This window comes from Mustela lutreola, chromosome 5, assembly GCF_030435805.1.
Source record: "Mustela lutreola isolate mMusLut2 chromosome 5, mMusLut2.pri, whole genome shotgun sequence".
NCBI classification, from domain to species: Eukaryota; Metazoa; Chordata; class Mammalia; order Carnivora; family Mustelidae; genus Mustela; species Mustela lutreola.
This window is the reverse complement of record NC_081294.1, coordinates 45307501-45329110: the sequence shown is the minus strand read 5'-3', so window position 1 is coordinate 45329110 and position 21610 is coordinate 45307501. Positions and strand designations below refer to the sequence as shown.

Here is a 21610-nt window from a genome sequence, read left to right as displayed (position 1 = left end):
GTGGTTGAGGAGCTAGCCTTGCAAGGATCTAGGTGAGGGATGCTTCAAGCCAAGCAAACAGCATGTGCAGGAGCCTTGAGATGGAGCTAAGCATGGCAAGTTTGAGGAAAAGGACAGAAGCTGGGTGGTTGGAGAATAGTGGTCAAGGTGGGGAAGCTAATATCATCTATTCAGAGTCTCTTTTTTAAAGGCTGGACACGGGACACCTGCGTAGCTCAGTTGGTTAAGCAGCTGCCTTTGGCTCAGGTCATGATCCAAGCATCCTGGGATCGAGTCCCACATCGGGCTCCTTGCTCAGCAGGGAGCCTGCTTCTCCCTCTGCCTCTGCCTGCCATTCTGTCTGCCTGTGCTCGCTCTCTCCCTCCCTCTCTCTCTGATAAATAAATAAAATCTTTAAAAAATAAATGAATAAAAAAAATAAAGGCTGGACACAAGGTGGTGAGTGGCATGTGGAAGACTGGACCCAGGCACTTTGACTTTTTCCATTTACCTTTGACCTTGTGTTATACTTAATAGTGTTTATGAACTTTCTTTTTTCTTTCTATCAACACTAGAAGACACAGGGCTATCATTATTTGTCTCCTTATTCCCCATGACATCTACCTGTGGACATGGGCACTCATTAGCTCTGTCTGTTAAAAGAAAGAGTGTATATTCTGGGATTAGAAATGAAGCATATCCAGTGGGATAAGTGTGGGGTGGGTAGGGCTCATCTGGAGGCCTCCCAGTGGATTCTAGCTAAGGAGCCACTTGCAGAAAGAGGCGGGGCACAGCATAAGCCACTTCTGCAGGCAGAGCCCCTGCTACCTCATGGCCCACAGCTGTAGTTCTGGCAGCCTGGTTGAATCCCCAGCCTTGGCTTCTCTGAGCTGTGTAGATTTATGCAGTGGGCCCAATTCTTCCGACCTCAGCTCACTTCCCTGAACTCAGTTTCTTCCTTAACTAAATTCCTGTAACTGTTCATCTTCCCTGATGGTTCACCTGGTTTCGGATCCTTTACCCTTTTATTATTCAGCCTTGTTCTGCCATCATCCATACACAGCATGCCATTGCGATGCTCTAATTATATAAAACAGGGTTTCTGAACCTCAGCACTATTGACATTTTGGGCAGGATAATTCGTTGTTGTGGGAGGTTGCCCTGTGTGTTGTAGGACTTGGGCAGCATCACAGGGCTTTTACTCACTAAACTCCACTAGCACCTCTCCCCCCCAATTGTGGCAACAAAAAATACATCCGGACAACATCCAGACAGTGCCAGATGTCCCCGGAGGCACAAAATCTACTCTGGTTGACAATCACTGATATCAGGCTACAACTTCGAGGGAACTTAGAGACCAATTAGATATCTCCCCCATCTCTCGTTTCACAAATGAGGTCACTGAGGCCCAGAGTAGGAAATCTGTTGCCCAAGGTCACACCATAAATTGGCAGTGATGGAGGAAAGGGGCTTAATAATTTTTTCAATCTTAGTCCAGTGCTTTTCTGTAATGTGGTGAAAGCTTAGGAGGCAGTCAAGTAAAGTGAAAAGGTAGTGACCTTGAAGAGAGAGAGTGGGATTGGAAGGTCAAATCATTGATTGGCTGCATGACCCTGGGTTCTGAACCTCTCTGGGTTTCCATTTCCTTTTATGCAAAAGGGTGGTGACAAACCCCACCTCAAAGGATTACTGTGAGGACTAAATGAGATGTTTGTCCTAGCATCTTACGTGGTGTGCCTAGTGCTGAGCAAACGCCGGTTCTCTCCTCCCTTGTGGTGCTGTGAAAATGGCCAAGTGCAGTATTGAGGAGAAGTTAGAGTTGTCCCAGCAGGATTCAGAGTGCCCATGGAGGATGCGGCTGGTAGGCGGTGCTTTCCAGTGGCCTGCGTTAAAAATGCAGGTAGTAGGATTTGGTGTTTCTAATGGAAACAGCCAAGTAGTTTTCCAGTTCGGAAAATAACTGGCTGTGTTGAAACAGACTTACTTGACAAAGTTGTCCCCCCCACCCCACCACACCCTTTCCTGAGGCGGTATCTCTCCTAATTGTTATCTTATCTCTAATGTCCTCTTTCTCTTGTCCCTCAGCAGAATGTTATGACTGACAGGCTTAAGGGATAAAGGAAGGTTTAAAGCCCAAGTCAGGGACTGTGCCTTTTCCTCCTCTTTATTAGATAAATATGATGGCATTTTCTCTTGGGACTGTGGAGATTTGATTCCATCAGGTAACCAAGGTTCTGATGTTAGTCTGGCCCTTGACAAACAGCCCTAATATAGTTCTTTGTAATTTTCAAAGATGTTTTCATGGACATTTTCTCTGTTACCCAGGCTGACAGAATTGTTGTGGTTCTCAATCCTGGCTGCACGTTATAATCACCTGAGAGTTGAAAACAAAACTTGACAACACCAGTACACCGATAGCTGTCTCAGCTCACCGACACCGTATTTGGACATGAGTCTTGGGCGTTGGTGATTTGCTTAAAGTTCTCTAGTCGATTCCAATGTGCAGGTAGGGGTCTAGGATCACTGCTTATTTTGCCACCAGATATCCTATTTCTTTGATGAGAAAAATGAGGAGTTAATTTTCTTGTCCAAGTTTGTAAAGGAAGATGGAAAAGAAGCCAAGTGTTGTGAATCCTCATCTAGGCCTTTCTGCTATAGCAAATTGCTTCTCTTATTCATGGTGTGATCTGGAAACTTCAAGAAAACAAAACATTTTTAAAAATCACAAAGCTCTGTAATAAGGTTATTTGTCAGTGGCCAGACTAACAGCAGAATGCAGGTCACCCCATGGTCAATTATCTGTAGACCCAAGGAAGAAAAGAACTCATCTGACAGAAAAGAAGGTAACTTCTTATTCAAAACCTCAATTTTCTTATCTGTAAAGTGGGGTAGGAATGTACTGCCTAGACATTCTTTCCTTGGAAGAATGAATATTAGCACTTGGTAAGGAAGGAACTTGCCATTTTGTCTCTTAAGATAAGTTGAGTTTTGACATTCCAGTGAAAGATACTCATCCTTACTTCTGTAGGGCATTGCTGACCCTCTGTGGGTGTATATTAGGGTGCTACTGACCAGATAACCTGAATAGGGCTATAAAAAATGCAAGATAAAGTAAGAAAAATTAGTGGATATGTATGTCAACTTTCACATTTGTGGCATCTCCTTTACAAGGGTTTGTCTCAACTCCAGGGGCAGTCTAATATACTCTGAGCATACTGTGACTGTTAGGAACTCCTTTCTGAGCAGAGGCTAAGTTCATTGCCCTGTACTTCCAGAATGGAAGCCAGTCTTGGCCACACAGAAATCTAGCTCTGCTTTCCCCAGGACAACCCTGAAAATCTTCTCCAGGCTGAAATCAACCATTGTGCAGGCGACCTGCTTCTCTGTCCCTTTTCCAACAGGCTTGCTGCTCCCTAACCTCGATCTGTTTTAAAGGAACTATAAGTAACTCTTCCTCCTCTTCTCCCTTTTTGTAGTCCTGTCTGGATTAGTGATCTCTCATACCCAGAAAGACAGGCTGGCTTTCCCAAAGGTGTGGCAGGTATAGCCGTAACCAGCCACCCCCGCCTCCAGTTATTTTGGCATTACAGGAAAGCAGAGAACTGTTTGCCCATTATTTTCCCAGCTGTGATGTGTCATGACCTGCTTAGGAGTAGATAGGCGATGTAAAGGCTTTGGATTTAGGCAGACCCAGTTCACATCCTGGCTCTGTCACTTCCAGGAGTGTGAGCAAGTTATGTCATCTTTTAAAGCCTGAGTTCCTCTTCCGTAAAGCCCTTCCTTAGAGGGCCACTGTCATGATATAGAAGGTATGAAGTGTGCTTGACAGAGTAAGTGGTAACCTGTGCTCTTATAGCTGTTAGGATCATTATCCTAACTACGTGAAAGCGAGGTGACCGAGATGAGTTCTCTCCACCTGTTAGCTGCTGTTAACGTGTGTCTTCATTCAGAGGCACCTGGGTGCTAGAGGTGACTGCAGGTGAGTCCAAACGACTGTTGGAGCTTCACACAAGTCCATTAGCTTCTTCCCCTTCCCTCAGCCCTTTCCCACAGAGATGGTAGTTACTGCCTGAAAGGCCACAATTAGAACTTCGTTCATTTATTTGAGACCTCTGACCCTTGTTAATATGCAAAATTCCTTGGGAAAGGAAACATTTGAAGCTGTTCTTAATTATCAGTATCTAAATGTCAACCAATGTCAGATCCTTTATAGAAAGGATCTTTCACTCTTGCTGGAATGAAAGAAAAACTTACAGGCAAAAATGAGAGGGTACTGTGGGTCTGGGACCAAGACTGTGTGTTTTTAAGCAGTCTACATTGGTTTTAGTTGGAACTCTGAACATCACTGATACCTAGACTCCAGTTTGGGGGTGTCTGGAAGACCCACACCGTGAGCCATCCAGTTCTCTAGTACTGTGACCATTGTATGTCAAACCTTGCCCCCCATGAAGGTGGAAATGTGGCCTTTGGAAACCATTATCACTTGGCTTTTTTTTTTTTTTTTTTGGTTATCCTATTTGAATGAATAACTCAAGAGTGAACTAGTTCGGCTGAAAGGACTTATTTGAGAGCTGTTTATGAATCAGGAATGGTGGTTACCATTGAAAATGTATTAATCTTAGGTTCGGCAATGAGGAAATAACATAACCTCTAGAGCTCTGGCTTCAGAAATGGCACAAAAATGGAATGGACAAATATGAAAAGTAGGTAATGGATCCACAGTGATTTAATTCTTGGTGATATTTTCATTTTATGCAAATACCAAAAGAAAAAAAAAAAAACCCTGGCTACTTGAAAGAAAAACAGGAACCAAAATATTTAGTGTTTGATCAAGCAAAAATCTTTCACACATCTGCTAAGAGAATTAAAACAAATATAGATGTTAAATAAAAGGCCCAGGTACCAAAGAGCAAAATTTAATGAAAGCCAGAACTGTTAAGTATGGATTCCTGTTGAGAAAAATGTCAATCTCTTTCAGAGTTTTCCCATTGCTCTATTTTTAAGAAAAGTGTAGTAAAAATACATAATACAAGTTAACTTTTTTCTTGCTATTGTTTTCCCCGTCACCCCTCCATTGATAAAAACCTTCTTCCTCTAGAGTCTTGGACCCCACACAACATAGACCCTCGTTGTTAGCTTAGATGGTCTCTCCCTCTCAGATCATGTTACTGGTGAGCTCAGTGGCTGGAGAGGCATTTTACCAAAGGCAAAAGGTCTTTGAAGCATGTTGATAGTAATAGGGTTATTTCCAACTCCTCTGAAATGCACTCCCTAATGGTGGGTCATATCAGATTCTGCAGTGGTAGTCTACGAGCTGAAAAAAATCTGGTGGGAGGGCAGGGGATGGGGACGACATCAGCTGGCAGTAGTGAAAGGTAAAAATCCATCGTGACGGTCCTGCTTCACGTACCATGCCCACACTGACACGTGAGAGACTGGACAGCACTTGAGTTGAAAGAGTGAAGAGTTTGATTTGGGGATGGTTCTTTGCTACAGGTGTTATTAGGAGAATGGGAGACACATAGAGATGGTGGGTGTCCACTGAGAGAGTCCACAGATGAAACCAGTCATGTTGCACCTACTTGTTGGTAGGCTTCCAAACCTTTTGTTCGTCAGTTGCTAATAAACCCCTAGCAGAGAAGACTGGATAGAAGTAGGGGGTAAGGAAACAAGCCAGAACATGGTCATCAATAAAAGCTAAAGACACATGGCACACACTGAATCATGCACCTAGGAGAGTGGCTGCTGGACAGTTGGAAGCCAATTGCACCAAGAATGAGAGCTGGGATCTCCAAGAAAGCTATGTGCCAGGAACCCCACTCCCAACTAAAGTTGCAGTCAGCCTGGGCTTCTCTCCATGAACCCTGTCATTTCTCCAATCTTGCTTTAGTTCAGCTTTATAGTCACAATCAAGGGCATATTGAGTCTGGTATTGGACTAATACATCCTTATTCTGTCTTAGCCAGGGGGAAGGTCAGCCTTCTTAGAAGTTGGGGTCAGTGATCTTAAGGTCCCCCAATGTCATTATCAACTTCATTCGTCTTCATGTCTTCCTTAAAGTTACTCATCCTTGGGCATTTTACTTTCTAATGTGACAGAATGTTACCTGGCCACATGCTAAAACACTTTCGAATGGACATGAAAATCCATATTCTGTAGGTCAGCAAAACCCCAAGCTTCATATTTGGTCTCTGAATCCTAGGACAGGACACACCATGAAAAGTACTCTTGCTTATGGGCTTGCATGACACTTCCTCTTCCAAAATTCTTCCATCCTTTATTTTGTACTTAGTTTGCATAGCATTTCCTCCCATATCAGAAGCTCTGAAGAGAGGGTCTACTCCACAGTGGGGTTCCTGCTCAGATGTCAAGCAAATGAAAAGTGAAAATCATGGACAGTATCTCCCTGGCTTTCAGCTATTTCCAAGGCTATACTCAGTTCAGGAGGCCAATTCAGCTAGCAGAGTGCCTTTGGACTTGAGCATAGCAGAAAGACGTACTTCTCAGCACTGAGGATGACTCTGTGAAGACAGCATACCATCCCATCTAAAGCCTGTGGGATGGCTGTTACACATTAAAGGAAGCTTTCTTTGAGCCTCCAGCAGTAACTGCTTGTGTCCTCCTCTGACCGCACATCTGCCTTTGCCCTCTCCACCACCCTTGGTCTGAACTGCTTCTTGTCCGTGTCCTCAGCTATATCAGGGCCTAGGAAGTGCCCTTCCTGGGGAAGGCAGTCCACTCCTTCAGCAGTATGCATCCTCATCCATGGCTTGCGGCTGAGAAACGGAGGGTAACTTAGAGAGCTCCAGTGGTGAATTAGTTTGAAGGTTGCTTTTTTCCTTTTGCTTGCTTGTGTGGTAGAATGAACCTTTAATCTCCAATCCGAAAACCGAAGAGACGTGGTGGGGAAGGAGTTGGGAGTAAGAAGCCAGGAGGAGGAAGGGGCCTAACAGAACCTGCAAACCATGGGTATTAGTAAGAAAAAAAACATCACACACAATAAGACATATTAACAACCGAATAAAAGAAAACAGTCCAGTTTCCTCATTAATGTTCCCGTGACTCCGTTTCAGAGACACAGGCCTATTAGCGTTATTCCCCCCTCAGTGCACGGCACTGTTGTTCATCATCCTCACTGAGCAAACGGAAAAGTGTGAAAGAACATCAAAAAAGGAAAAGGGACGGCAAAATGATTTTTCAATTCTTCAGGAAATTCTGTTGAATCATCTTCCTTGTGGTCATGGTGGTTGGTGGCGGTTGCGTTTCGTTTTATTGTTTTTGGCACTGAAGGGTTTGGGATGGAACTGGGGGAGCTTGAGCGTGCTCCCCAAGGGGTCTCCATCTGCTCCAGTTACAATCCCGTGGCTCCCAAGGGCATCCCTGAACTGTGGCTCATGCAGGGAATTGACTGCATGGACTTGGGGAAGTCGTGGCTGACTACCCGGCCGTTTTCTCCACTCCCGCCACCGCTGGCTCCTGCCCCACTGTTACGTGGGAGCGTCGATGTCCGTATGGCTTCATTGATGGATTGCTGTGGGATCAAACAGAAACCCTTTTCAGGAGGACCGGGGGTTCTTCCCCAGGTCCTTGGCAGTGATTGGCAAGGAGAATGAGTCAATGCTGGCCTTAAAATCTCACCCTACTTCTCCTCCCCATCCGCCTTTTCTCCTTAACTTGAATGCTAACCTTGGCTTCCCACAAAGTCCCAAAACTGCTGAGTGGCTCTGGAGGAGTCTAATCTCCTTTCTGGATCTCTCGTTCTTTCTGTGCAGTGAGGTGTGTTGGACTGGGTGGTCACTAAGATCCTTTCTAGCTCTTATATTCTATGATTTCTAAAGATGGACTATGTCCATGGTAGTATTAAGGATAATAAATATTGCAATATTACCAAGTGGAAAAGTTGAGTAAACTTGGCATTTTAGTTTTGGTTCTGACATCAACTAGTTGTATGGCCTTGCACGTACCTCCTTACCTCTCTAGACTTTTAAATCTCCATGTTTGTAAAATGTGATTATCTACGCATCTGCAGAATTTTATTAGCAAGAACAGTGCTACTGCATGAAAAATTATTTGAAATTTTTTTAAAGGAGTGTGTTATCATTAAAATTTAAAACTACCTTTGCTTTACTTCAGGAAAAATCCTATCCTACCTTTAGTAGCATGCATAATGGGAATGGAGGACTTATTTGACTAATATTCAAAATGTAATTGGAAAGAAGCATGGGCTAAGGGAAAGAATACATTCCAAAGATCATTATCTGCATATCAGCTGTTTCCCCAGCAGCACACGTATAATCTGACTTCCAGACTGACACATCAAATCAGTGCTGCTAAGCTTGGGATTTCCAGAATATTAGAATTCTAGATATGAAAAGGACTTCAGTGATCACCCTGGGATCAGACGGGTGAGGTGGAATGTTCAAGACCACAACCTGGAATTAGAACCATATATTATTAGATAAGAGGAAGGGTTCTGTTCTGAGTTCCTTTGGAGAAAGAAGCTTCATGACATGAAATCCAAACCCTTCTCTCTTCCTGTCATTTCTAATCTCCCATTAAGTGATACCATAGAATTTTTGGCTTCTTGGGGATCAACATAAAGAAGAATTATCTATGAGTTGAGAGTTTTCTGAGACCAATCCTACTGATCCTTCAAGCTAATTTGGTTCTCACCTACTTCTTGAAGACATTCTAGGTTGTACTAGCAAGTATTTGGCTCCTCGCCCCCACCCAGCCTCGGTGCTCCTACATTATATGTGCTTTTATAATGGTTCTGCTTCTGCTGATGTAAGTTTTGTCTTCTTTAAGAGAGCTCTCTGGGAGAAGGCAAGGTTCATTTCTTCCCATTCCTTAGCAGTCTCCTATAGTGTCCAGTATATAGATGTTTAATAGATATTTTAAATTTGTCTTTAAAAAGCCAACCACCTTGGACCCTTCTCAAAAAGTTTATGTGCTTTCTCCTTTGCATATTGCTATGATTCTAGCCATCAGAGAAGTCAGTCAATCTCTGGTGGCCAGACAGACTTAAACAGCAGTTTGACCTAATTTTTGTTTCTATTGTACTATGCTGAGAGTCTCCTCTTACTACCGGCTGTTCTGATAATGTTTTTAAGGGTTCTTTTTGAAGTTCCTGATTCAGACAGATTTGCCCCAAAGGATGCTCTGCCCATACTGGCTCTGCCTTCTCAAACCTCCAGTCTTGATTTATTTACATTCTGTTTTCATTGTCTTCCACTCAAAAGGAAGTATGACCTTGATTGCATTCTTCTAAGTGAAGGCCAAATAAATATGACTGTGATGCTCTATGGGGGAAAGGTGAAAAGAAAACCCAAGGAATTAATGGTTACTGGTTCTCACTTGTGTGTGAGGGAAGTATGGAACCTTCTGTGGATTAGCCTGGAATGTTTATCTTCTATGATTTTTTTTTCTGCTACATCCCTTTATTAGAAAATAAAGTTTAAAGCTTACACAGATCACCTCGGGCTTTGTTTTTCAAAAGGTCTCATATATACCCATAATATTTCATTGCAATTGGTGGTATTTGATGAATTTATCTTAAAGGAGAAGATTGGTGGCAGATTAGTATTGGTCTGATATAACTTAGCCGGGCATGTAGCTAAAACCTTCCAAACTTACACCACTCAGAAGTGGTTTTCCAGGAAGCTGAGGGCTTCTCTGTGGTCAATGACTCCATCCTCCCATCGACAATGAGTGCTACCTTCTTACTGGCTTCCTTTCTAAAACATTTATGGGATCTTAGGAGAAGAGATGAATAGAGTCAAAACTTGGGAGTGGAAAGCAATGCTAAAAATGACTAAATCATTAATTCCCAGATTTGACTGCACATTGGAGTTCTCTGGGGGGTTCTGAGGGAAACACATTGATGTCCGAGACATACCCTCCAAGGTGCTGACTTACTAAGTGTAGTGTACGGCCTGGCCTGAACATCTGGATTTTTGAAAACTCTTCAGGTAATTCTAATATGCAAGCAAGGTTGGTATTTATATCCTTCACTCTACAGAGAAACTGAGGACTTATGATTGACTGATTTAAGGTTAGAGTTATCTGTCCCCTAAAGTCAAAGCACATGATGTCCTAACTGTGCCCCCTGTAGCTAAGCTGTCATAGGCTCATATCATTCTTCCCCTTGCTTCTGCGAAATGCAGTTCTCCCTTGTCCATCCTTGACGTACCAGCCATTCTTAAAGTTCATCTTTACAGTATGTTTGAAGCTGATGCTCAGGGAGAAAAGTGTGAGTCAAAAGTCCAGCCTCAAAGTCCCCCAAGTTGTCTCTTCAGAGACTCATTTTTCTGTGATTATATCCTAACTTTTCAACCAGTTGCTTTTCTAAGAAAAGTCTCCCAGCCACTGCCCATCCTAGAACACCCTAATGAGAGCTCAGACCTTAGTGATGACCTCCTACTAGCACACGTGCTATGAGCCAGAGTGACCGCCTGGTGCGGAGGATGCACCCCACATTCCAAGTCTCCCAGCTGGTTGATGATTCCAGGGAAGCATGCAAACCTCAGCTGCCATGGCTTAACCACAGCTTGTGTCATACACACAAATGTTTCTACAGGGAGCTAAGTTTTAGTTTAGTTTTAGTTTCTACAGGGAGCTAAGTGGGCAGTAATATAGACCCTGGTTATCTTTGATAACAGCTAAGGACTCAGTTCTGGTCTTTTTCCCCAGGTAGAGGAGAAGCACTGAGGATCTGAGACTTCAGTCTGGACTGTGTCTTGGGTTGTGTATTTTTGCTACTATATGACCATTCAGATTCTGCTCAATGGAAAAGTTGTCTGAAGTCCCTCCCTGAGTCCCCAACTCTCATGTTCTTCCCACAGTCTTCCTGGGCCCTGGTCATCCTGGACTTCTTCCCATTTCTGGGCAAAAGTTGTAGTCTTTGGGTCTCTGATACATGTGCATCCTTTGCAGGCAACTCTTTCCCCCTGGTTAATTCCTTCCACATTTCAACTCTGCTGGACATCAGTTTCTCAGGGGAACCCCTGTGACCTGTCCCAACCCTCAATCCCCGATCAGGACTTGACAGCGCCAGCATTTTTGTTCAAACCCTCATTGAACATGTAAACGTGTACATATTTTTTTCTGTCTTCCCATCACACTTGTAGTTTCCTGAGAACAGAAGCTATGTCTGTTTTGTTCCTGACTGTGTCCCCAGTGCTGAGCAATGCCTAGCATACAGTGGTGCTCGGTATGTCTTTGTGGAAGGAATGCCTCCAGCGTGCCTTCCCACTCTGCCTGTGACACCTGCTGTGTGTCTTGCTTGTGTGACTTGTCAAAAGGGAAAGGGACTCAACAACACACAGGCAAAAGATGACCTATAATGGATGGCCTCAACAACTGCATGAGGAAAACCTAAGGATAGGGCTGCATCTTATTTGTCTATTCACTGTGACTGCTGCTGGAGGAGACACATAGTAGGTATTCCTGTGTTGGAAGTCCAATTCTGTTTGTCCAGCTGCTAGCTTGTGTGACCTTCCTAGGACAAGCTCCTTAGCTTCTCTGAACCCCTATTTCTTCATCTGTAGAACTGCAAGCCCAACACGTTACCGGGCTAATAAAACTGTATATAGGGGCACCTGGGTGGCTCAATGGGTTAAAGCCTCTGCCTTCATCTCAGGTCATGATCCCAGGGTCCTGGGATTGAGCCCCACATGGGGCTCTCTGCTCAGTGGGAAGCCTGCTTCCCCCTCTCTCTCTGCCTTCCTCTCTGCAGAAGAAATAAAATCTTAAAAAAGTAAATCTTAAAATAAAATCTTAAAAAAATGTATATAAAGCACTCTGAACATGGAAGTTACTAAAAACATGTCTTCTTCCTGTCTTTTCCTCCTTCTTCCCCTTTTCTACTCCCTTCCTTTCTTTTTTTCTCTCTTCCATGCACAGCGAGGAAGGGCTCCCTAACTACTGTTGAGAAATTAGGGCTTGGCCCTGAACTATGTTTAGAGGCTCAAAGCCTTAAAGTTGGCCAAACACTGTGATCAAGGAAAGGAATAAGAGGGAAGGTTCCTTTTTTTTTTTTTTTTTTTTTTTAACATTTGTGCAAGGTTCTGACTAAAGGCCCATGACACTGTTAACAGGGCCCTTTGTGTGAGATGGAGACCCCATGTCTGTAAAGAGTTAACTGCCTCTGGGTAAGGCTAATCACAGAATAATAAGGAAAATTGCAAAGCTGTGAAGTCTGAGAGGCAAGTAGATGGTATTTTACTTTTCTCCTTTGGATAAGAGAGAAGTTGATGGAGCTTCAAAAATGAAGGGTTGAGTTGACCAATAAAGACAGTAGAAGCATCTTTTCTGCATCTCTTTGGAAGACTAAAAATTCTATGAGGAGCCTTGGTGAATTGGGCTGAAATTGTGCCAACCAGTGGAATTAACTATCAAAGATCATGGCGGAAGACCTTGGATGAATGATTCTAAGAGATCCTGGCATTGGTTTCTGAGAAATTCAACATCTTTGTAAAGGGGAGGGTACCAATGTCCCCAAGAAGTTCTGACCTGACTCAGTGGCTTCCTCTAAGTATTGTCTTAACCTGAATGTTGTGACTTCGGTGGTAAAAGTCATTTGTCTAGTTTTAAGAGGATCCTAGTCTTGAGCCACCCTGGTACCATTACCTGACACCGACCATGATTAGTGGGACATGGTAATCCCATAGAAAGGGCCAGAAGTCTAAGCACTTCCTGCTTGGTGGATGCCCGCTCTTATCAGATTTTATGAGCACAGATGGAGCCAGAACGAGCTAAGATGATGTTGTCTGTGCTTCTAGGCTGGGTGGTCTTGATGGTTGTAGTTGCTTACTCAGCAGTTCTCCTACATGAATCACCTCAGCCTTGAGATTTTCTCTTTAGGGTACAATTCCACATTAATTTTACTAATAGTTATCCTATGTGTGTGGGATGTCCAAAGAGAAATTAGACACAGCTTCTTACCTTCAGTAACTTACAAACTATATAGCTCAAAAAACCTAGGACCTGTAAGTAGGGGCAATAAAAGAAGTTTTAAAAAGACTGTGGCTGGTCATTAATAGGAAATATTATAAATCCTAGTTATCATTGTTAGCATTGTTATTTACTGAGAGCTTATCATTACTCAGGCATTTTGCCAACCCCTTTGTATTTTTCAAAGAAAGCTCACACAATTTTAGGAGATATGTATTGCCACTAGCCCCATTTTGCAGAAAATGAGGCTCGGAGAGCTACTGGAACTTGTCCCAGATGACACAGTTAACAAATGAAGCAGGCAGGGTTTATGCTCAGACACTCAGTCTCTATAGAGTCCGTGCTTCAGACCACCACATGCACTGTGCTCTAGGGAGGCAGTGAGAAGGAGATACTGCATTGTGGACTGGGCCAATCCTGGGCCCTTGGTTTGGGTCACAGTCTATGTGGAAGGTTTTGGAGGGTTGTAAAGATTGTAGCCCACCTAGCTCTTTCTCTGTTCCACTCTTTGCCTCCAGAGTGGCCTTTCCTCACTTTGGAGGGTAAGATATGAGAATATTTAGGTTGAGGTTTTAGATGGAATGGGCAAAGAAATCTTTGTTTAGGTTCTAGGAGACCTCGTTGTGTTTGTCAAGCTTCTTGGAGGTCTACCCTGGGTTTAGAATTTGAGGCCCATGCTTTTGCTCTGCTTTGTCCTTTCTGAGAAGACCTGGTAGTGGGTGAGCTGGTCAAGGGCAGGAATGAGGTGTTCCTAGGTCCCCTGGTTAAAAACCATCATACTACCATCCCTTAATTTTTCCATTGTTATTGTATCTTAGTTAAATTGCCTTTTAAATGGACCCTGTGGGCAGAAGATGGAGAGAGAGATTAGCCTGCATTAAGGCACATGGGTGGGAAGCATGAGGTGGGTGGCTGTTGTGTGTAGTATGTAAGGAAAGCAGATTGTTGGGGAGGGGAAAGTAGGCTGGAACCATGATGTGGAAACGTTGAATGCCAGGACAGAAGGTCTGAATGGCAGGACATAAGGCGCTCCTCCTCCAACTCCTACTCTCTGTGTACAGAACCGAATATAGAGTTTCCAAACAGGGGAAGCAAGTGTCCAGCCATGTCTTCTCCAAGAGTGACCCTGGAGATATGTGTAGGGCTGTTGCCCCAAGGCAGGGAGAGGCTAGGCAGGAGGCTGTAGTCCTGACTCCGCAGTAGGTGTACTGAGCTTCTATGGACTTCTTAGGGCCCATTCTAGGAGAGCAAATCCTACCAGTGAATCTTCCTAGTCTGGTCAAGCCAATGTCACAGCCCTAGGGGTACGTTGCTCAGAGTGACTGTGTTTTCTCTCTACCTTCATTGGTCTGAGTCCCACTCATCTTTCCTCTTAATTTTTGCCTCATCCCGGAAGCCTTCTCTAATTCCCTCCTCTGTATTCCTATTGACCTTCCTATTTATAAGTTGCTTCACTGAGTAATTTTTCTGTGTGGTTTTTTGTTGAAAGTGCCGATGGTCACAGATCGCATCTCAGTCCTGTCTCGTCGTGATGTCTTGCTCATGGTGTTGCTCACATAATTCATACTTGCAGAAATATTTTCTTATTGAAGCTAAGTGAGGAAGTGTGAGGGGTCTTGAAGGCCTTTTTTTCTAAACTCTCTTTGAGGACTGGAATCTCTGTCCTCCCCAAGGGTTACTCTTCCTCTACTTGTACACCTCCTGTGATGGGATGCTTGCTATTTAGTGGGACAGTCCATCCCATTTTGTGGTGGCTTTGAAAGAAAAGTTGATCTCACTGTGTTAACATCTGTTCTCCATAGCTTTTCGTCATTAGTTCTGGTACACTTTTGGACCCCATAGAACTCGTCTATTTTTTTCTACCTGAAAAGTCTTCATATTTTTATAGACAGGTCTCCTATCCTTCCTAATTCTTCTCTTCTCTGGTTATATGCCTTCAGCTATATTTGATGTGGTTTGGGGTCATCTAGCTAATTTGCTTAATCTTCTTTGCCAAAATCTGTATCACAGTTCAGTGGCTAAGAAAAGACCCAATTCACTAAGCATGGCAAGATTATCTATCTTGCAGAAGGTAGATACACCTCTTCCCCTATTTGGGGAGCTATACTTCTGTTAATGCAGCCTCAGGGAGAATCTACTTCTGTTGCAGCCACTCTTGCCTCACACTGTGTTGACTGTCCACTTGGACTCCTAAGTTTTAAACTCACCACCCCATCTCTGGCGGCTGCAGTGCTTTCCCAGACCTGACACATCCCATTTTCCTTCCTTTCTCATAAGCTGTCCTCTTTCTTGTCACCTTCCTCATCACAGATTTCTGCCCTTTGCCTCAAACGGACCTCAACCTCCCATCACTCCCCACCCTTTCTAGTACAGGGACTCCCAGGAAACCCAGTGATATCACAGAATGGGGTAGGAAAAAGGCCTGGGGAGACGATGCCACCTTCATCCGCTTGGATTCGCTACGGGATTTGTAGCAGAACTCGATTAAGGCAACCAGCATGGCTAGTCCAAGTCCCCCGATCAGGATGTAGAACACGCCTGCCACATTGCTGAGGCTCAGGGCGCTCGTCTTGTCCTAGGAAGAGGAGGAGGGAAGGGGGGAGGGGAAAGAGCAAAGTGAGCCAGAAGGCTAGAGAGCATCTAAGCAACAGCATTTGTACACACAGACACTCAACCCCATCACCCTTTTTAACCTTCAAAATAATCGGAGAGGCTTTTTATTCATTGACAGAGAGCTGAATACCCCTAGGAGAAGTGTGTGTGTGTGTGTGTGTAACAATATCCCAAAGCATCCCTGATTATGTTTAATTTATAATTACATTTCCCTCCCTCCTCAGTGCCTGTTCTGGGGCAGGAGACACCACAAATTCAGGGCAGATTCTGTCAAAATCTGCATCCTTGAGCTTATTACCCTATTCTTTCAGACAACGTGTGCCTTCCTTTTCAGCTCAGTTCCTGTCCCCAAGCCTTCTGTTGTGCAAAGCCTCAGCTTTGCCTGTTGTTTATGTCTCGGAGTGTTTTTCTGAGTTGGCACTTAAAATGAACTTTTCCCTAGATGTACCTATAATTTCAATTTAATAAGGCAGTCGTCCCCCACATAATAAAGACCAATCAATATATACCTTTAACTTACTGATCTGAGGCCCGTCTAAGGACAAAGGAAACTGGGGGGCTTGGAACAGTAAAATGGCCCTGAGATAGAAAAATGGCTCTGTTAAATCCTAATAATTATGCTTAATTGGTGTCATTTTTCTGTTGGAGGTGTTTGCTAAAAGACACTGTAGGCAGATGCAGGTAGCTGAATTTAGAAATCTCTGTTCCCTCTGGTAAAAGATCTTGCACTTGTTCTGGATGAGCAGAATTGTGGAGCAGAAGTGTTTAATTCCTAGGGCTGGAGAACAAGTTCCCATCTCCAGGAGTTGGTGGACAGAGCTCACTTTGTGGAGCCTGAGAAAGACCATCAGTCTGCTGAGACTGTCCCTGCATTCTGTCACTCCAGTTGGGTTCAAAACTGGGAGACTGAGGGGACTGGGGACTGTTCCCAAGTGGTAAGAACAACTGAAGGAAACTGGTGGTCATGGTGGGAATACCAGCTCAGAGAGCGGGGAAACCGCTCAATAACATTCTTGACATGGGCAAGTGAACATCTTTAATTTATATCTTTAACTCTTGGAAGAATACTCATCCTCAGATGTCATGGTGGCACTAACATCTTTGCTTATATTGTTTGCAGATACAACAAGTTTCTCATTGAATTAAAACAAAATGCACACCTCCACTGGCACAGATACCCGCCACGGTTGGTTAGTTGGTGGCACAGGATAGGTCTCTGCATGGGCTCTTTTTCAAGTGAGGAGGGAGGCAAGTCCCACAAAGGGTGAACAGTCTTGCCCCAGGGACTCCTTTGACATCTGCCTATTGGAATCTGGACATGTGAAAAGTGTTTTGTTAATGACTAAGTCAGTGGGCTCTCCCCTAGTTCTACTTGGTGCATTGTACAGGATTCAGCAGGGCTGGGCTTGGGGACCACAGCTGGCAAATAGCAGCATGCCTTCTCACCCCAGAAGCAGCCTTGGCTAGCAGAGCTGTAGGATTATCTAAAGCACACCCCTTTGGTGGCTTCCTGTATTGCTAAAGCAGATGGCTCTTGAATATGGGTTACACTTGGCAAGGCATATCCTGGCTTGGGAAGCAATGGAAATGATTATTCCAAGGGGTAGAATTTCTCCTGCTCTGGTATAATGGCCTGATAAGGGATATGTGCAAAAATGAGTTTGGTGCTTGGTTCAAGAGTTGGCGGAACAAGTAAATTCCCACTTGGCGTTATTTTTCAGAACACTCAAAATGTCTCCCTGTTGGTGGTTCAGGAAGTCTGCCATTCTGCTTCTGGAGAGTCATGCTTCGGAGGCCTTGGAGGATTTATGGTTAGTAGAAGTTCTAATAAAATTCTTCTGCATGGAACAAAAGAAGTAAAAAAAACCACAAAAAACCCAATGACCAGGCTCTTCTGTATGGACAGGGCTAGGAATGTGGTGGGGAGGCATGTTAATGCATCACCAGTTCACTCCTTAAAAAAGAGTAGTAGACAGTGAGGCTCTGAGGGAGTGGATGGGGAATAGGCTTGGGGGAAGGTGGTACACAAAAAGCTAGGAGAAGAGAAATGAGGTCCTTCACATGCTGATCAGACTTTCAGTAACTGTAGTACAACTTGCTTCCTTGGTCACCAACACTTTCTGTTTTCTTCCTCATGGGTTTTTTCAAGTTCAGGTTGAGGATTGCCTTCAAGGATAACGGAGTGGAAGACTTTGTTTGTTTGTTTGTTTGTTACTATCTTCAAAAAACCCCTAAGAGGGCCTCTACCTCCTTGACCATAGATGGCGGGATGTCTACTTCTGGTATGCCTGGGAAGGAAGCAGTCAGTTCTTCATATGAAAGTAGGGAGAGGGGCATATTCTATGTAACCATTGAAGAAGGAACATCTAGTGACCAAGTATCTTACTGTGTCTGAGGTGGAGAGCATCCTTCACTTCTGAAGGTCTCTGGCCCATAGAGGTGGCAATATACGTGTGTTGGGGGACACATCCCATACAAACAAAGAGGGCAGCCAGGTGGTATGGGGACAGCCACCTCTTGCAGGACACACAGTGCCAAAATAATTCTTTAGTGGTAGGGATGAGGGAAGACCTCTGGAATCAAGGGGGCACGTGGACCCTATCACTACCAATATCAGAAAGCACACTTGGACGCAGCCTAACTATCTAAAGCTGCTGTACTCTGATAGGGTGGGGAAAGAGATGCTAGGGTTGCTCTCTTCTTAACTCACATAGTTGAGGAGTTTACTTTTAGGCAAGGTTTTATGGTTTCCCTTATGCGTGCTATTTGCTTTTTAAGAATGCTAACTTTGATTTTTTTTTTTTAAAGGGGCCTAAGGCCATGGTCTACTGTTCAGTAGCTATTACTGACTCTCTCGGACTCACTCTCAGAATATGATGGGCTATCTAGGGGCAGGGTTAAACATCCATTTAAGTACCAGAGCTCTGATTCCTCCTCTGGCCCATAGCGTCCATATAAGAGGACACGTGTCCTTGTGGACTTGTGTTCATGTTTCCTGGGCAAACAGCAAGCTTCCCAGCTGTGGCAAGGGAGAGGGGAAAGATAGAACCTGAGTATTCTGAGCACCCTTCTGGAGGACGCCATTCTCCTCCCATGCCATAACAGCTGTGCTCCCAAAAGCCAGGCAGCTTGTTGGTGGGAGTAAAAAAGTCACAACTTGTCTTCTGCCAGGAGGGAGAGAAAAGAGTGACAGCACTGAGAAGAATGACAGGTGAAAAGAAAAACAAAACAAAAAAAAATCCATCTTTCAGAATTGTTGGGCTAGTCATCTTGGTGATGACCACCCCCTGCCCAGTCTGTCCCTCTTAGCCTGTTGTGTTGAATTGCCATCTCCCCCATGTGGAAGGGAGATGTTTTATTTTTTCACATTTTTTCCTCCTCTTCCCACATAATGGGGGACCGTCCCAGGCTCCCTCTGTGTTTCTGAGCCAATTTCCCTTCCAAGATTGTGGGGCTGGCCTGAGTCAAAGAGGTTTGAGCCAGGCATGAGCAGGAAAAGACTTGAAGTAGGAAGTTCCAGGGAGAAGCCAAGGCCTTTGGCTGTAGGACCAGCCCCTCCCACGGAGACTGGTGCAGTCCATCATGCAGGGCTTGCTGAATCTGGACCACGCTTCAGGTTTCTCAAACTGCTTCCACTCCTCCTTACCTTCCTGTTAAGACTGAGAACTCTTACAAAGCAAAGGCTACAGCTCCTGCTCTCTTGCACACATTTTCTGATGTCTGTACGGCTGGACTTTTAGGGGATGCCTGCAAATGTTTCACATGCTGAATCTGTGACCTGACTTGCCTTTCAGGGCCATGAGAAAAGTCCAGCCCATTTTCTATCTACCAGCCTTTCTGCTCTAGTAGACTTTCACTTGTGTTTTCCCAGAACTTATATTTTTAGCCCATGAGCAGTTTTCCTGAGGGCTAGTGATTTCCTAGGAATACAGACTTAGTGGTTGGCTAGGTACACTCACTAGCCAGGACCAAAGTTTGGAAGCGATGGGAAGGTGGATTTGATTCAGCTAAAGGAAGACATTTTGATTCAACAGAATTGTCCAAAGGTGCCACACCCTGTCATGGGCGGTGGTGAGCACATCAAACTTGGATGTATTCAGAAAGAAACTGATGAGATCCCGTAAGGGATTTGAGCACTGGACAGAGAGTTAGATGGAGTGACCTTTGACATGTGCCCCAACCCCAAGAGATCTGAGGAATCTAAGGAGTTCCTAGAGGGCCTGGGATAATGCCGTTTATAAATTTTCCCCAGAGACTAACCTCTTTAGGGGGTGCAAAAAGGGAATTCAGTGCTAATTGGCAACTTCTGCTGTTCCATTTCAAATCTAGGCCAGTTCCCTAGCCCGAGTATTTTCCCAAAGAACAACACAGGATGAGAATTGGCCCACTGTCCTAATAATTGGCAAGGCAAATGCTGGGAAAATAAGGGTGTGGGGGCGGCTCTTCTCAGCAGTGTGTGCTCAGGGACCGGCTGCTGTACAATGCACCACAGAACATCCTGAGTTGAAACAAATCTCAAGGAGACAGTATGGGTCGTGGAGGGGAGCCCATGGGCTAGCTGAGGCCAAGGCCTCTTCCAGAGTGGGAGGAATTTTCCAAAACAGAGGCACTAGTCTGTGGGTAAAGTGGGCATCCCCATAGGAGGCCTTCACTGTGAGCAGAATATCTGTCTGGAATATGCATTGGAGAGCAGAGGTCTGTGTGTTGGAGGAAAATGGAGCCTTCTGTCCCCAGAGGTTCTCCTGGCTCCTGGCCCCAAAGAAAGAGTTTTAAAGGAAAAATCTTTGTTTCTGTCTAGTCCCTTCTCCTAGGGCAATGATGAGAGACTTAAGCTCTGTGGTTTAGGGGCACTGGGGAGGGCCACATTCAACCTCTGATCTGGGTAACTGCTGTGTGTTAGACCTGTCATCTTGGAATACATGCAACTCCCATGAGATTCGCGCTGAAGTCACTGGTTCTTTCTAGGCCATTTCCTGTGCTGCTTTAGAGAGGCTGGGAATACTGACCCTCAGCAGGATTCTAGCTGGAGCCAGAAGCCTCCAGGTTTGGGGGAGATGAAATGACTTCTGCATCTCTTTGTCTCAAGGATATTTTCCCCACCCATGTCCCTCTTACAGTGCCTCTCGGGAGTGTCTGGTGCAGAAGCCTGTAGTGGGTAGGTTGAGTGACTGAGTGAAGCAAAGCTTCACTTTCTGATTCCCAGGTCTTTCAAGGTGGCCAGTGTTCTTTACCTGAGGGGGCAGGTGGAAGAGTTTGCACACAGTGCAAGGACAGAATTGGCAGTTTGCCTTCCTTTGGCTTCCAGGCCTTGCTGAGGGTAGGGAAGAAGACTGTATCCAGAGTGGATGGACTTACCCTGCTGGTACTGGGGCAGTGTGGCCTAGTGAGGAGAGGTGTGGCTGGGAGGCAGCAAACTTAAGCAGATTTCTTGCCCAGGTTTGTTACTGAGTCACTGGGCAATCTTGGGGAATCACTAAGTGAGTTGTCCACCTCTGGCTGGTATGGGAGAGGGCATCAGATGATACACAGAACTAAGTGACACTGACCACAAAGTAAGGACATTATTCTCTTTGAATCGTTCTCATTAAGCCAATAAGAAAGTCTTGGTTTGGTGCTGGTCAGTTTAATACCTCTCTATCATTTGCTCCCTTCCCTTTTCAAAAGAGATCAGACTTCAGTTGCAACAGCAAGTATAATAAAAAATTTTTTTTTTGGTTGTTATATTTATTATTGTGATTGCCTTCTACTTTCTGGAAGAATTACTGATTTTCTATTTATGATAGTAGCAGTGCTCTGTTTTATATGAACCAATTTAAAATAATAACAAAGGTAGTAGATTTAAAGAAACACACGAAGTATACAGTAACATAGGTGGTATATGTTCGCTTGAAGTTTGGCAAGGTGGCATTAATTCCTCTATAGACCCTCTTTCAACTCGGAAGCCTGTGATTTGTGATAGAGGCAATGCCTTTGGATCGTGAGACTGTCTTTCTTAAAGTTATATCAAATTCATACTTGGACCTGGATGGAGAGCCCCGCTTGGGGAGCAACGGTCTGTGAATCT

The 21610-nt window shown here is 44.5% G+C and overlaps 1 protein-coding gene across 3 annotated transcripts in view; it reads right to left on the bottom strand.

The window, feature by feature from the left end:
- Positions 1-4687: 4687 nt before the first annotated feature.
- GRIA1 (glutamate ionotropic receptor AMPA type subunit 1) overlaps positions 4688-21610 on the bottom strand; it is a 306080-nt gene continuing 289157 nt past the window's right edge. For 2 of the 3 annotated variants that reach the window (XM_059174100.1, XM_059174099.1), the window contains exons 15-16: positions 15374-15508; positions 4688-7531 (exon numbers count right to left, since the gene is read on the bottom strand). In XM_059174100.1, the coding sequence (XP_059030083.1) occupies positions 7331-7531; positions 15374-15508 (336 nt within the window). In that variant the 3' untranslated portion in view covers positions 4688-7330. The remainder of the gene's footprint in view (positions 7532-15373; positions 15509-21610) is intronic. The other variant, XR_009353810.1, reaches the window with a different exon arrangement.